This window comes from Aphis gossypii, chromosome X, assembly GCF_020184175.1.
Source record: "Aphis gossypii isolate Hap1 chromosome X, ASM2018417v2, whole genome shotgun sequence".
Classification (NCBI taxonomy): Eukaryota; Metazoa; Arthropoda; class Insecta; order Hemiptera; family Aphididae; genus Aphis; species Aphis gossypii.
In genome coordinates this window covers 47,788,940-47,805,343 of record NC_065533.1, presented here as the reverse complement: position 1 = coordinate 47,805,343, position 16,404 = coordinate 47,788,940, and the positions used below count along the sequence as shown (strand labels likewise).

Genomic DNA, 16,404 nt, shown 5'->3' with positions numbered 1-16,404 from the left:
CAGGTGGCCTTGAAATCAACATATTTCAATTTGTAAATATTTGTAATGATAATATAATTGAAAAAAAAAATCATTAATATTATTTTACCTACTATAGAACTAACGATTTTAGTTATTTTAATATACCTAATTAAAAAAAATATATTATCTATACAAACTTAATACATTCCATGACTAAATTTATACTACTATTTCCTATACACAATTATATTTTTAAAATATGTAGACTGATCATTAGGATTAGGTATAAGTGTATAACTAAACAATATTAGCATTAGTATTAGTATTTAAAATGTTCTTATTTTTTATTCATTAAAATTAATGTTGATAAAACAGTTTTTCTAGCTAAAACACTGGTTAAAACTTTTTATCGTATAGTTGATGTATAATATAGAAAATATATAGTGTACTCTATTACTATATTATATTATATACACATGCAATATGCAATTATTCAAATTATTTACAAAAACTGAAAAATAAAATATTAAGTGCGCACAATACAGTTACGAGAAATTTTTAATTACAATTTAAATTAAGGAATCTGTTCAATATGAATCATCTGATTTAATAATTCGTGTAGGTACCTATTTAGTATTTGTAGGTAGTAGGTAGTGAGAATCTAAAAGATATGTATTCTTCTTAAATAAATATATCTGAACAAGTTTATAAACAAATATGAAATGATCTTAAATTATTTAAAAAAAACAATACAAACTGTTAATATAATGGCTATAAATATTAAAAAAAACTCATAATTAAAGGTCGGATTTTTATGATTTTACATATCTGTTTCTAGTGCTAATATTATTATGCAGTTAAAATGTGGGAGTACCGAGTAGGATATATTTACGATTCATGAAACAGAATTCATAGAAACAATTATATTTTGCACAAAAAACATTTTTAGGACTTAGAGAATATTTTATAAGTTAGACTCTAACTGGACTAACTGTTGAGAATAAAAAACAATATTTTTATGTTTGTAAATATTTTTCCGAAGAAAATAATTAATAATTATATTACACACTTACATATTATTGTTATGTATCATTTATGCACCAATTTTTTTATTATATATAAAATAAGTTTAAACTGAATAGTTTTAATACATATATATTTACAGTATATTAATAGAATAATTATGATATTTTAAAAGAATGTGTATTGTGTACACATTCTTGTATGTGTATATACATTATAGCTTTTAGTATAAACTATGAAATATACATAAAACTATAATAATATAACATAATAAAATTTCATGATTAATTAAAATCAGCATATAATACGCAAAATAAAGTTATTTATAAGTGTTTTAAAAACGGATAAAATTATCATGATGGATGAATTGAACAGTAGGAAAAATGTTTAAATTGTAGTTTTGCTAATGATAGATGAGTGCATTCAGAACGGAGAAAAAGAATGTAATTAGTGGGCTAATTAAAGCATTAGGATTAGAGATGAATTGGGAAATAATATCAGAGCTATGATAAGTAGATGACATGTTTGGATTATGATTAATAGGTACCGCATAAGTTTTTGTTTCGGATTGAGTATGGTTCTCACTAGTCAGTAGCGTTGGCTGGTAGAATTTTTGGAAAAGTTGTTTTGAAAATTTTATGAGTGCTGGGCATCCTTTGAAATTGTTTATATAATCCATTGACCAAAGTGCGAATTTGGTAAAAGAATGTTAATACTGTTAATAGAATATATTACCTATTTTTAATGATATACAAATATCATTTAAAAACTACATAAATCCGATTTCCACATTTCCACCATTTTGTTACTTGTGTATAAATGTATAATATATAATAATTAATATTATGAATATATATTTATTGAGCATTACGGGTAGAACGAATAGTAATTCGGAATTAAAAGTTCGCCAAATTATGTTTTGGTTTCTTATTTAGAACAAATAATTTCCAGCGAGATTTTTGACCATAATGGCAATCTTAGCTCTTTTTAAAAAAATATTACATAGAACGATTAAGAAGTGAAGACTGCAGAAGATTGAATGAATGAACACTAAAATACAAAATTAATAATTAAATAAGCGACGACATTGGGAGACGGGAGTTTCACTCAGAGACTGGAACCGTACCGAAATAGACCGGTTTTGGACCGAAACCTTTTAAAAATTTTGGGACCGAAACTGGACCGGAACCCTTAAATACATTTTTTTAGGAACCGAAACCGAAACCGAAACCTATATTTTGATGTAGAGGTTTTTACGGTTTTTTTGCGGTTAAAAAATCCAATAGATATTTTATGTATAAATGTATAATATATATTACATAATAATACTAATAAGTAATAAGTTAGTTATTAGTAACAACAAATAACTATCATAAAATCGTAGACCTATAATTCCTATATAATGTATTATGTAGTACGTTTCCACGCTAAAATTGAGCCGCGACGGTCAAATACGACGTGTCGGTATCGGTTCCGCGCGCAATGCTTCGTAAAATTGTTATTTACATTTTACGTTCTTGGAATATTGATGTGTTTTACTAATAATCGGTATTACCATTGATTATAAATACTAAGTAATAACAATTTTGTTGTAGAGTGTTTGACAAATGGGTATTAAAATAAATATGTAATAAGCAGTACCCATGTAAAAACATCAAAATAGAGTGTACCATAGTCTGCGAACATAAATATACATAATACACTTATTGTTAGTATACATCCAAGCAAGATACACCCTCTATACATTATTAAAATAAACTAATACTATTTTATCAGACAATTATTACAGTAACGATGAAACTTTCACTATTATTTCTAAGAACATTAACATTACTGTTTCCTTTCCTTATCGATCATTAGGCTAATGACCATGATATTAGATATTTAGATCGTTTACGATTCTAAGAACAGTCTCACTCAAGCAAGCGCATGCACAGTTCACCAAATTAAGTTTTTGACATTTTTCCGTTTCTAAAATATTTCAAAATAGTGAAACGTTTCAAAATAGCTATAACAGAAAGATTTTTTGACCCGATTTACATTTTGAAAATAGATCTGTATTCGGTAACTTTTTTACTAGGTTAAGTTGGGAAAATAATGAATGTTTTAAAACTGAACGTATGTGTATAAAATAAAAATACTATTATCATTTTTAAAAAAGTTAACACTTTTTAAGCCTTATCGAATACAAAAATCTGTTTCCTACATTTTATAACATTATTTTTAGTTTATTTGTATAAATTATTAATTAGATACCTATACCTATATTAATATTAATTAATAATTATCATTAAGACTGCTTAATAAATTTAATCGACAAGGTGCTTAGTATCTTATTATTTTATCAAAAAATAGAAATTAATAAAACCATTAAAACCATAATAATTATTATAAAACAAAATTCTAAGTATAATCTTTACAAACTTATAATTTCAAATGGCAGGAGGCTGAATTAATAAATAAATACCACTAATATTATAATATTCTTGTTGACCATTATATTTTTAATTTTGTTATGTTGTGGCAGCTGATGGTTTATTATCTTTTTACTTTTTAGTAGTATGAGATAGATAATTCACTTTTAAAGACATTTGAGCAAATATCTCAGCGATTATATGAATGAAAATAAATCATTATTTACAATTTCATCGTATTTTGCTGTGTAAAAATGAAATGTTTTGCCCTTCGATGGTGGGGGTTACGTCAAACGGGACGGCTCGTTTTTACGACCGAGTCCCCGCTCCAACATAATATATTCTTATCTATCTCAGTGTACGCGTATTATCTTTATCAGCACAAACGTCTTGAAAACATTTTTTATCACGGACGCTGTTTTTTACGTTGTTTACGCTTTTTATTCTATCTTCCATGGCGGGTGGACCTGTTGTGTTGTTTACCTCTAACGTTTGTTGATGTTGGTGTTCTTCTCAACGCGCGTCGGTTCCTTAATTCTCAAGGTTTTTAGAATATTATTCACATCCCTTAGTGAATTCTAACATTGTTGCGGTGTTAACTTTATTTTTACGCGCATAAAGATCAAATAAGAAATCTAACGTGTGTACCGACACCTCAATCGTCAGTTTTTTGTTAATGATTTTTTAACCGAACTCGTGGTTGCTCCGGTTCGATCACACGAAGTGTAGTCTTGACGGTTTATCGTGTTTTACAGTTTCGCAAATTATCGATAATATTTAGGTACCTTTGTACGCTACCTATTTTATGTCGATATCGTGAAAAACGTACGGGTGTATATTGTGTGTGTGTTCCACTTCCAATACGCCGCTACAAATCGTCTTGTTGTTTTATCATTTAGCTGGTAAGTAAATAATACTGCATTAGCCTAGTCGTATATTGTATGCTATATTTGAAGTACCTATTTAGATATAAAACCTGTGATAAAATATTTTTGATTACTATGTTTTGGTTTTTGTTAATTTGTTAACCATATAAATAGATGTTATGGGAATGCTTTGTTTGGTTAACTCAACAGTCGGTAGACACATAGGGTTTTTTTTGCTTATAATATTAGTTCTATTCACTAATAAATATTGGCAGCTGCGAAAAATTCTCCAGGCATGTGAAAGCGTTAGTTAAACAGTATTATCACAGCGCAACACCGACTGTAATAAGAGCTATTTCATCGACCTCGGTACTGATGGCCCGGGGCGTGCTCTTTCTATATTGCACTTTGTTGACGATTCATATTTGTACTGTGCTGTACTGTGTACAATGTACCTACCTATGACAATTTTTTAGCTGATTAGTACTATTAGTCAACTAATATTTTATAAAATATTATGGCTTTCGTAGAAACTAAATGTAACATTTTTTAATATTTAATATTATAATTTATGATATAATACGATGAATGAGAGTACTCATGCTTCAGTCATTTAGTCAACATTTGCTATTAGATAGTAGATAACTTAATAAACTAGTTAGTATTGTTAAAAGATAAATAAATTATTTATTTAACTTTTATGTATAAATTATCATAAGTTAAGTATTTGAGGAAGATTTATTGGTTTCACTGTATGTTTATTTATTTTTATTTTTAACAATTCAAGCATCAATATCAGGTATAGCTTAAAGGGCCATTATAAACGTTTTCCATTCTTCTCTACCATAAATCATGACTGTCTGTCTACTTGAACTCCTTGTAATGATTTTAGATTTTTCATGACAAAGTCATCTCCATCTTGTTTTAGGTCTACCTAGATGTTTTTTACCTTTAATTTCTCCTACTAGTACTTGTTTAATGATTTGTTCATCTGTCTTCTGTATGTTTTTCTTAAAAATAAATAGACTAGTGGATTCCCTTGTTAGTCAACCAATTTCCACAATTATTTGTTAAAATCGATCAAAATTAGCTAGAGAATAGACTATAGAGTTTTCTTTGATTCGTAAAATATGATATTTTATTTAAATAGATTTTATAAACTGTAGTAGCACTTATTAGTGCCTGTTAATCCGTTTTTTATTTCCTCATACATAATTATACTTACTCCAAAATATTTAAATTGATAACTAGGGGCTGCGATTAACAAGATATTTTTGGCAAACTGCCGTCGCGTCATGGTACGATTTATAAATAATATAGCACGACAAACGATTATCGTCGATAACAATTTTATCATAGCTAGGACTTTTCATTTAAATTATCGCAGTTATATACCTATTGGCTAATACGTACTAGCAAAAACAAGTTAAAATATTAAATATTTTTTTTTTTTTTAATTATTATTTTATACTGAATGATTAAGAAAACAGAAATACAACAAAACAAAACAAGTAACAACGTACAATAACAAAAAATTAATTGTACAATTTTTTTTAAATTTTTTTATTAAGGTATAATAAATATAAATGCATTTTTATATTGCAATTTTTGAGTTATTTTAAGTCATTTTTGCATTTATTAAGATTTTTTGGGGCATTAAAATCCCAGCCCTATTGATAACCTTTCTCAAAGGTAGTATTATCAACTTAAATTTGAGTCATCTACCTCTTTCTGCACATAAGCTTGGTTGTATGTTGGTTCACTTCTTCGTTTTGCTTGACTTAAGTTATTTTAAGATGGTTTGTATAACACCAATACATCACCTCTTGACATCTCTTCAGCATAACAATGCTAGTAATACATCCAATTCAACAAGATTTGTTTTTTGATTTATATGTTGAATAACATCAGTAATAATGTAAAACCCTGGTATAGTTTTGTTTGTACTTTAATTTGTGTTGTCAATTGTTGACGGAATACTTGAAGCAATCATATCTTAAATTTCATATTTGTATTGAAAAATGTTGCTTAAGTATAAAATATTAAATAAAGTGTACTAATTTACAATATTTTTATAAAATATTTTTTGCTTGTATAAAAATTAAAAACATGTTATATTTTATTAAGTGTTTTATTTTTGTAATTTTTATGTTTAGGTTATTCTACATATTAAAATAACCATGGAAGAAAACAATTCTAAATCTATTGAGAATGAAGTTTCAAAAATAAACACTGAAGAAGTTAACTCTGAAAAAGTTAACATTGAAGAAGTTAACATTTCAGGTAATTGTTAAAAAAAAGTAATATTATTCATAATATTTTTATATGTTTTTGTAATAAATAATAAACTAGTAATAAGTAATAACTAATAATGTGGATGGTAGTATACATAGAGTTGATATTATATTGCTGTATCTTAATCCTTATTATTATAGGTAACTATTGTCTATTTAAATTTTAAAGTATAGTTTAGGGTTAGAATTTTTTTATAATAGAATTTGCTACTTAATCAATTAATTCCAAATTAAAGTGACTTAAAAAAAACAATGCATACTCATTAAAATAGTTTATGAAGTGAATAGTTCACTGTTCTATCAGAATTTTGCATTAATTTCATTTATATCTTCTTTTTAATCTGAAATTTATAGAAAAGTGCCAAATTGTATTAAAATCTGAAATTGAGTAGGTATAGCTTTTAAAAGTTAATATGAAGAATTTACTATTACAGTTGTTATTTATGTATAAAATAAAGAATTTACAAGAAATGCATTATAAAATATTATCATAATTCTTTTTTAGGTACCATTATTAATACTCAATTTATTAATTTATTATTATATTATATAACAATTTTCATAGATATTTTTATTTTGTAGAATATAATGGTATAGAAGAAATGCAAAAAAATCAAGATTGTCTATTGGAAAAAAAACAATTTTTACCATATGGTAAGAATATATTTATAATTAATGTTATTTAGTTTCTTAGTTTTTTATTATTTTTTTCTTTTACAAGGTGTTGGACCAGTTGTTGATTGTGAAATTGATGATGATAGTGATGAACCTGATTATATAAGTAAGAACAAAAACTTTAAAACTAGAAATATTTAATTTAACTTAATAAATTACCATAATTATATTTTAATTGTACAATATACTATAATAACTAATAAATAATAACAAATAATAATAAAATTAATAAATAATAACTAATGTTTTAAAAATAAATTAAAAATATATTTTTTACTGAAACAATATTTAGTCATCAAAATTCCTGATTTTTAAATTTATTAACTATTATATTGGTAATCTGTAATAATTAATAATCCTTTTTGTAATTTATGTTATCTTTTCAATCTTTAGTCAGTTGAAAAGTGGCTTTTCTTATTAAGATCTGAATTTGACGATAGATTTTAAATAAATAAAATACTAAATTCTAAAAAAAAAAATGATTTATAATAAAATGTATTCCTGTTATTTGAGAGACTTATACTTTATTCAAAATAAGACTGTGACCAGGATGCCAACTTCTGGCGCATGGGCGTGGTCTCGTTCCGCAGTGCTAGCTTACCCGATCGGAATACCAAGGTTAGGACCCAAGGACTGAGCGTCTGACCATCGCCTGACGAAAACTGGTCGCTACCTGGTCACGGTCTTATTTTGAATATACTATAGGTATTAAGTTATTAGAATGTGTCATATATAGTTTAATTAATAGAAATCTTTTTTTTTTTTTTAATTTGAGCCTATATAGTTGATATACCTTAATTAATATAAATTTATTGCAGACAATAATTTCTGATTAATATTTTCATTTTATTTTTTAGGATATGTAAGCAGACCAAAAACATTTAAAATTCGCACAAGAAAACTAAAAACTCGACCAAAAAAAACAAGATTTTTGCCATATGGTAAGTATATATTTATGATTAATTTTTATTTGTTATTATAAATTTTTCTTTTACTAGGTGTTGGACCAGTTGTTGATTGTGAAATTGATGATGATAGTGATGAACCCGATTATTTAAGTAAGAACACAAATTGTAAAAAATATTAATATCTTATCTTAACTAATAATTAAATTACTATTAAATTGATTTTTTTTTTTTTATAATTTATAGGTTATGCTAGAATACCAAGATTTAACCGCATGAAAATTACCAGTACCTCTACATCAAAAGAAGATGCAGTACCATAAAAACAATTTGTAAAACCATAACTTTTTAATCAAACTTTGTATTAATTATCCTATTTTTTTTAAAATGTATAATATGTCTAAAATACCATTTTTATTATATATTTTTGTTGAGGTATTTTTTACTTATTTTGTTAGTATTAAGTTAAGACTGTAGATTTTTCAATAAAATCTAAATTCTATGTAAAAAAACTATAAATTCAGTCTTATGTTGTAATCTGCTTTCTATTAATCTTATCATAATGGACGAGCCACACAATTTCTGCCTTGGATGATTAACAATAACTCATTTTGTGGCTTTTTGGAATTATATATTTTAAGGTTTCTACGTCTACTAGTGGCAGACCGAACGACACAATTTTGACGTAGCTGTGTCAACTTTTCTATGAAGATAGTACCAATTCGTGCTAGTATCGTCAAATAACATGCTAAAGCCCGACCTCCTGGTTCTTTGAGTTACATTTTATTTATATCATAACCTTGTTTTAAGTTAATAATGTATATTAGACCAAAAATATAATACATAATATGAAATTGGGTCATTTGAAATTTAAATTCGATCCACCAATGATGTCTACACCTAAGATTTATAATATATTGACTTATACTGAATTTTCTAAAGCTGTCATTTGGGTTAGTTACGGCTCTAATGAGTATTCTTAATTTAACTGCTATAGATTAACCTGTTTTGTCATGGTTTGATAAATTTATTACAATTTAAGTAATGGGTAAAAATGTATGGTGTTTTATAGCTTCATATAAATGTATTCGTTGGTGTACCTCAAATAATAATAGGGAATACCTATTTTTTTATATTTTTCTGTTTATTAATAGTGCTAAGCCAGATTTTACATTGTTTAAGAGTTTTGGAGTTTGTTCATGATATGAATTGATTTCGTATCATACAGACACATATAAATAACTAGATGGCCGACTTTGGTTTATCTTTGAAGGTAAAATCGTTATATGCCTAAACGGCAATATTAAAATTTTTATGTAGTAATAATATTGGATAATAATAAAAAGTATTGTCAACTCAGTAGAAAATTGTAATTTATAATGAATAACATGACAAATAATTTGTTAAATAAAACAGCAAAGCACTGGTTAGGTGTCATCTCTTCTGAGTTATTATGTACGGATTGTCCACTGAATGTTATAGACTTGAAGTAATAAAGACATTTAAAAGGAAGAATTGCAAAAGGCAATATTACTTAATAAAATAAATATGTTATCAATGCACACACAATATATTATAAAAATTTCAACTATAAATATGTACCAAACAAAAACATGTTTTACATTAAAATGGTGTTTACATATTATAAATTATTATAGGTACTTGTTTACAATACATTTTTATAATATTAAAACACTTAAAACAATCATATTAAAAATAAAACAAAATAGTTTATACAGTTAAAATAAAGGTTAAAATTATTGATTACAATAAATAATTGTTTTTGTTAGGATATGGAATTTATTTACCTCATTTATTGATTCTGTATAATATTTTGAAAACGGATTTAAAAGAATTTTTTAGCAATGATGGTTATTGATAATAATTTATGTGGTCAATCAAGTATAGAAACATTTTTACAATTTAGCAAAGGGAATTTATTATAGTCTGAAATTCTAAACTAACATTTTAATAACATTAAGTAATAATAGTTAAAATAAGTTTTTTTTTAAATTTTTAGTATACAAATAAAATATCATTTCACATTTGGAAAACTATCTGAACATGATACATGACCACCTCTATTTTTAAAATGTTTAAGACTTGGATATAGGTTCAGGGCCGGCGTTAGGGGTGGGTAACATGGGCATACGCCCAAGGCGCTTATTGAAAGAGGGGCGAGGCACATATCAAATGACTACTATTTAAATGGAGAAAGGCGCATATTTGTTTACTCGCAATGAATCTACTGCCGGCACTGTATAGGTTACAGATATAGTCATGGTCACACCTTTGCAATAGAAGATATTCTCATCATGATACACAATTTAAGTTCGTCTTCTGTACAATACTGCTAACAATATAATAATAAATTGTATGAATAACATAAAATTATAAAGAACAATCCTTGCCATTATAAGTGCTAATTCCATTTTTTTCGTACTTCCTATTAAATCGGTAAGGTTCTTAATTACAATATTTTTACACTTTTAACTGTTTGTTGTAATAATTTAATTTTTTTTATATAGAAAACTTTCTTTCTGATAGTATTTGGTAATTTTCATTTTAAGGATGGAGAAATTAGCAGTTCTCTTATCTTTTTTGAAGGAGTCCTAAGAATATGAACATTAACATGTATAAATGGTGGTTAGTATATAAATATCTTTAAGTTTAACTGAGCTTGGAGATCTAAATGTTGCTAAATTAACTGGCTCTAATTAGCTGATTTTGAGAGTATCAGTTTGTTAGGTTTAATAATTTAGTTCTGTAGTACAAGTAAACACTGAAGGTACAACATTTTTTTTCAAATCTAGACGATAACTTCCACCAACATTCGATCTGAAGTCATCACATACAAAATGTTCACTGCAAGTTTTGCTTTACTTAGTAGAGGTGAAGCCTTTACGTCTAATTGCTAACAACCATTTGTCTACTCTCTCTGGATCTTTTAAAGGAAATCTAAATGAGAAATATCAATTAATCATTTGGTAAAGTGGCTGCACGTAAGCTATACATAAATTAGATTTTTAATTTATGACTATATTCGTTATTTATTTTGTATTTCGACAGATACTTACGAAAATAAAGTGTATTTTTCGGGAATCGACAGTTTTTCCTTGACGATTATAACAACCGTGTACACAACACGAATTAACCATTATTACAAAATTAACACGAAAGTATTATTAGCCAAAACTCGATGAGAAGACATTTTAGTATTAGACTTCGAGCCGCATCGGTTTTTTCAGTTATCAATATCGTGTTATCATAAAAAAAAAAAAAAAATGTAAACATTCCCGTTCATCAATATAGCGTACAAACATCAACCTTTGGCACAGCCGCGCTTGAGGATGGTCGGCTGTCTAGTCGTTATAATATACGTCTATGTTTCATACACGTAAAAAGTCCCCATATAAATACGGTATTTTAAATCCGTGGCGATTATGACAATGACAGACGAAGTGTTCGGTGTTCCGCATAAACAATATCAGCTGTTCCGTGAACAGTGATAGCGATACACAACTATATAAAATAAAGTTATATGTATACAAGAATACAGGATTATCCTTCTCCTCCCCCTTTAAATAGGTCATGACGACGTTGATCGAGTATTCGTCGAATGAACCACGCCCTGCGGACCTGAAGTGCTAGATCACCGGTCGTCGGCAACAATATTATTGTAGGGGGACTCGATTGTCTGGAAGTGGCAGATATTGCGACTACTGTGACGGTTGTACACGATTTTCAAGGGGCGGGGAATAAATCCAACCCTCCCCGACCGTATAACATTTTTATATATATATATATGTATGTATAAATATACCAATCGATCGCGGCGATTAACTACTTTTTTTTTATTTTTCAATCATAACAACCTAAAAAAACTCATAGGTTCATAAAAGTTGGCCACTCCTGGTATATATATTTAATATAAAATATGCAAAATCAAATCCCAAGAAAAGGGGAGATGGAGGTCGGAATTCAAACCTTCATTACTAAAAATATATACATTGTGTTTATAATTTTTAATACATAGTCAGATGGCCAAATACTATTACTCTATTTTTCTTTTCAAAATGATCAATTTTGATACAGCTAATAGTATATGTAGATAATATGTACTTTATTAAATTCGTTTACAATAACTAAAAATGTCAGTATTAAATAAAAGGTTATCAAGTGGGTAGATATAATATAAGTACCGCTCTACAGTACAGTAAATAATGAGTAGGTCACTGTGATAATATGTTGAATGTATTAAATTTGAATTCAATGATTTGCCTATCATTGTATATGAAAAAAATTTAGAGCTTAAATGGTCTATCAATCTATAAAATCAGCAAGTATATATTGATATAGCCTATAGTAATATATTAGGGTTAGGCAACATGCCAAAGCTTATAAATACAATTTATATAACCTATTTAATAGTTTTTTTTTTTAAAAATGTAAATAAAAATGTATTTATACTTGCTAAAAAAATAGTTGTTTTAGTTATTGGGAACTAAATGCATAATTTTAAAATATTCTCTTTAAAGTTAAAGTATAAATATTTTTTATTAATGCAGTAGAATAATGATAGTAAAAATTTTTTATACACATTTTCTCAAAATATACTTTTATTTTATTATATTATACATGCAATGTAAACTTTTTAAACAACATTTTAAATAAAAAATGTTGTTCACATTTCTTATTTCTGTCAGCTGTCAAGCTACATAAAAACTCAACAAGTCTTTATCAAATATCTTTGAAACATAATATTTACATATTATGTGATGTGTATTGTGTACGTAGAAGTTGCAACTATAGGCGCAACTTGGAGGGAAAGTCTCCCCAGCTTTTCTATCATTTGTGATGTGACTATAATTTATTTTGTGAAAAATTAATATACTATAATAGTATATTTAATATTGTATAAAATGAAAAATACACGTATTAAAGTGTAAAAATATAATAAATTAAAAACCTGACTTGTGGTTCTATTAGTACTGCACAATTTAAAGTTATGTTATAACTTATAAGCATAAAATAGTTGACAACATTGGAATTAAAAATATCAGTGTTGAATAGTTAAAACTAATTGTACAAAATAATAGAGTTAAATGTTGTTTGCATTCATAAAAATACACTTATCCTTGTTATCAATGAATACAATTTGTAGAAGTTAAATAATGAATTACTGTAAGTATAAATAAAATTGATCAAATTGAAAATATTTTAATGTTCCTTATGTAAATGGAAAAAATATTAGAGATAAATGTATAGTTATTTTATTAAAAACATTGAAATGTGTAAATTAAATGATTTACTATGAAGTCATATAATTTAAAGAAAATTAAATAATGTCTACCTTATAAAAATATTTTAAATAATATGTATACAGAATAAGTGTAGGTTATTGTTAATGTACTCTTAAGTAAGTAGATAATAGAAACATAATTATAAAGAACATAATCATTAAAAAATGTTTTTCTAAAACAATTTAATTTAAAAAATAATATTATTTGTGCAATTTCTTTATGTTTTAATATTATTAAATCTAAACTTAACTTATTAGTAACATCTTAAGCATAATTTTTGGAGTAAATCATCCCATAGTAACAGTGAATATATTTGTATTACTTTATCATATATTTTATTGTATCAATAAATTTAACTGAAATATATAAATAATTAAAAATGACAAAGAAAAATTGTGATGAATACATGAAATTTTTAACAATAAATTATATAGTTTTTTCAATTTAGTTAGTCAATAAAATATATATACTAAAGAGTGGTATAATATAACCTCTCCCCACTATGAGCACGACCAATTAACATGTTGAAGAACAATTCGAATTCAGAATACATATTATTATGTATCAGAAATGTTTGCTATGATCGTGATGGATGTCGAACAAGCAGCTGAACCCACTAATTGCTATCGTTACCTCCATTGCAGATGATGCCAAACTGAATTGTGTAATGACAAGCCTGGACAATTATGAACTGTTTCTTATCTCCACAATTTGTTTATTGATTCACCGATTTTAGGTCGAATTTATAACATGTAAATTCCAACAGTCCATTTTTTGATCTGCTAAAATAAAATAAAATAAAATAAATATAAACTTTATCGATATTATAAAAATAATTTAATCTAAATTGTGTATGCTGCACATACATTACAAATAATATATATATATATATAATATACAATACATAAGTATTATCATCTTCTTTGCCTTTCTCTTAACTATTTGGCGTCAACCACCTTTGTTCTACAATACATTGCAAGTAGGTATTATAAACTCTTAAATTGATTTAGTATAATTAATAGTGCCTCTTTCATAATTTTAATTTTTTTAATGTTGACATAATAATTTACTAAAAAAAGGTCATTCAAATTTGCACAATTTTTCCAAAATAAAGCCATTCGATACCGCCACACACTGATCTGTATCTATAACGCACTACACACACATTTATTTAAAATCACAGGATCGTTTACAGTATCACACACCAGTTATTGATATTTAATCAAAATCACAAAATAATAATGAATGAAATTAATTTAATAGAATATTTGGAAACACTAAAATGTAAATTTATTCCAATCTAAATATTATCTACAACACATACTTTATTTTATCTTATAATAATATAATATTGAATTGAATTATTTTTTATTATTATAAGAGTTCATATACCTATTAAATTATTCTTACGACAATTTGTTTAAAAACAATAATTATTTAGTAATATTTAAAACTCAATAAAATTTGACAGATATTGAACGATCTAAAATACGTGATTATTATGAATGACAAGTTTGCTGTTTTGAACGTCGCCCATAAATGTAAACCTAGTACCTACATAATATTACCTATGTATATGGTTATTCATTTATTCATGTTCCGCTAATCAGTAGAAAAATATATTAATAGCTAATATTAGCTCGTATTAAAAACATAATATAGATAGGTATCATAATATTATGTTCCTACAACCTTCGAACGGTCAACACTCACCACTTACACTACATCTATACTCACGTCCTAGTGTTTATTCAATTATAAAAATATAAATATGTAGAGACTTATTTATATTTTATTTCCATCTCGTTTTTAAAAAAATATAAAAAGTATTTTTCATTTGATTAAATCGAATTTTACTAATTTTCCAATCAAAAAAATGAATTTTAAACAAACTATACATTATAATTTATAATATAAAATACGTATAATTTGAAATTACTAGTTAAACGATCGCGTTCGTTACCTCAAAATTTATTGAACAGCTATTTACATATTGTATTATACGCAACACGGGTCAGTACACACATAATAAAAATGCCTGTAATAATTTGGGAATATTGAACATCGAAGGGAGTATGATGTCGACTTTAAATTGTTAATTTAATGGATGCATTTGCTAAAGAAAAAATATAAAATTTTAAGGATAATTAATTAGTAAAATCGCAAGAAAAGCCATCACAAAAAATTTAACATTAATAATGTAGGTACCTATTTTCTTTTATATAGAAGTTATTATAACAAATTGAAGATTCACTATGTTTTAAAAAAAAGTATTAAAATATAATTTTAATTTCGAATTGTATTACTAATTAATATGAATTTAATTTATGTTATATTTTATTGTAGTTCTAATTTTCGGTCAAAAGTATGTAAATTCTAATATTCATCAATAAGTAAGTTTAACTGTTAAAATTTCTAAACATAATTCTATTTAAAACAAGATTCATACCGACTCGGAATAGAAATCGTACGGATCCAGTATTCACTGCACTCGCATACTCACATAGGACACGGGATGACAATATTCTCGCCTTAAAGTTTGATAATATAGGTACCTAAGTTTAATCCAACATTAAAGCTCTAACCACATAAAATGGATTCTGCTGAACGAAAATTTGTTACCCATGTTATATGTTATGTTGTTTGTAAGACGGAGACACACGTACGAGTGTGACGTCCTCTAAAAATAAAATCTAAAAAATAAATTATGCAATAAATCATAAATATTACTTACCATTATAGTATTGTATTATATTATAGTATTTGTAGTATTCTAATATAAAGCCAAAAATGGTCCGCCGTGGTGAAACGATGGTTTAAACACGGCCAATAATTAGTATTTGGCAACGATTAGGCTAACGAGTAACGAGTACTAACGAGCGATTACGTAATAGGTACTGCGATAGCCTCGGCGCGGCACTTCGGCAGTAATCGTACGCCGGAAGTCGTGTCGAATGTCGATA

General features: G+C 26.3%; 1 protein-coding gene, 1 long non-coding RNA gene and 1 pseudogene across 2 annotated transcripts; 1 reads left to right on the top strand and 2 right to left on the bottom strand.

The window, feature by feature from the left end:
* The first annotated feature begins 3,788 nt into the window (after window positions 1-3,788).
* LOC126551847 (uncharacterized) lies at window positions 3,789-8,896 on the top strand. Its single transcript, XM_050206156.1, has 7 exons — window positions 3,789-4,300; window positions 6,421-6,547; window positions 7,141-7,212; window positions 7,280-7,339; window positions 8,091-8,174; window positions 8,232-8,291; window positions 8,385-8,896. The coding sequence occupies exons 2-7, from the start codon at window positions 6,445-6,447 to the stop codon at window positions 8,459-8,461; spliced, it is 456 nt and encodes a 151-aa protein (XP_050062113.1). The 5' UTR covers window positions 3,789-4,300; window positions 6,421-6,444; the 3' UTR covers window positions 8,462-8,896.
* A 1,033-nt stretch (window positions 8,897-9,929) lies between these two features.
* On the bottom strand, window positions 9,930-11,349 carry LOC126552511 (uncharacterized; annotated as a pseudogene).
* A 2,402-nt stretch (window positions 11,350-13,751) lies between these two features.
* LOC126552045 (uncharacterized) lies at window positions 13,752-16,321 on the bottom strand. Its single transcript, XR_007605902.1, has 2 exons — window positions 16,176-16,321; window positions 13,752-14,223 (listed from the first exon to the last, which is right to left on the bottom strand). It is a non-coding gene; the product is annotated as an uncharacterized LOC126552045 (long non-coding RNA).
* Between the last annotated feature and the right edge of the window lie 83 nt (window positions 16,322-16,404).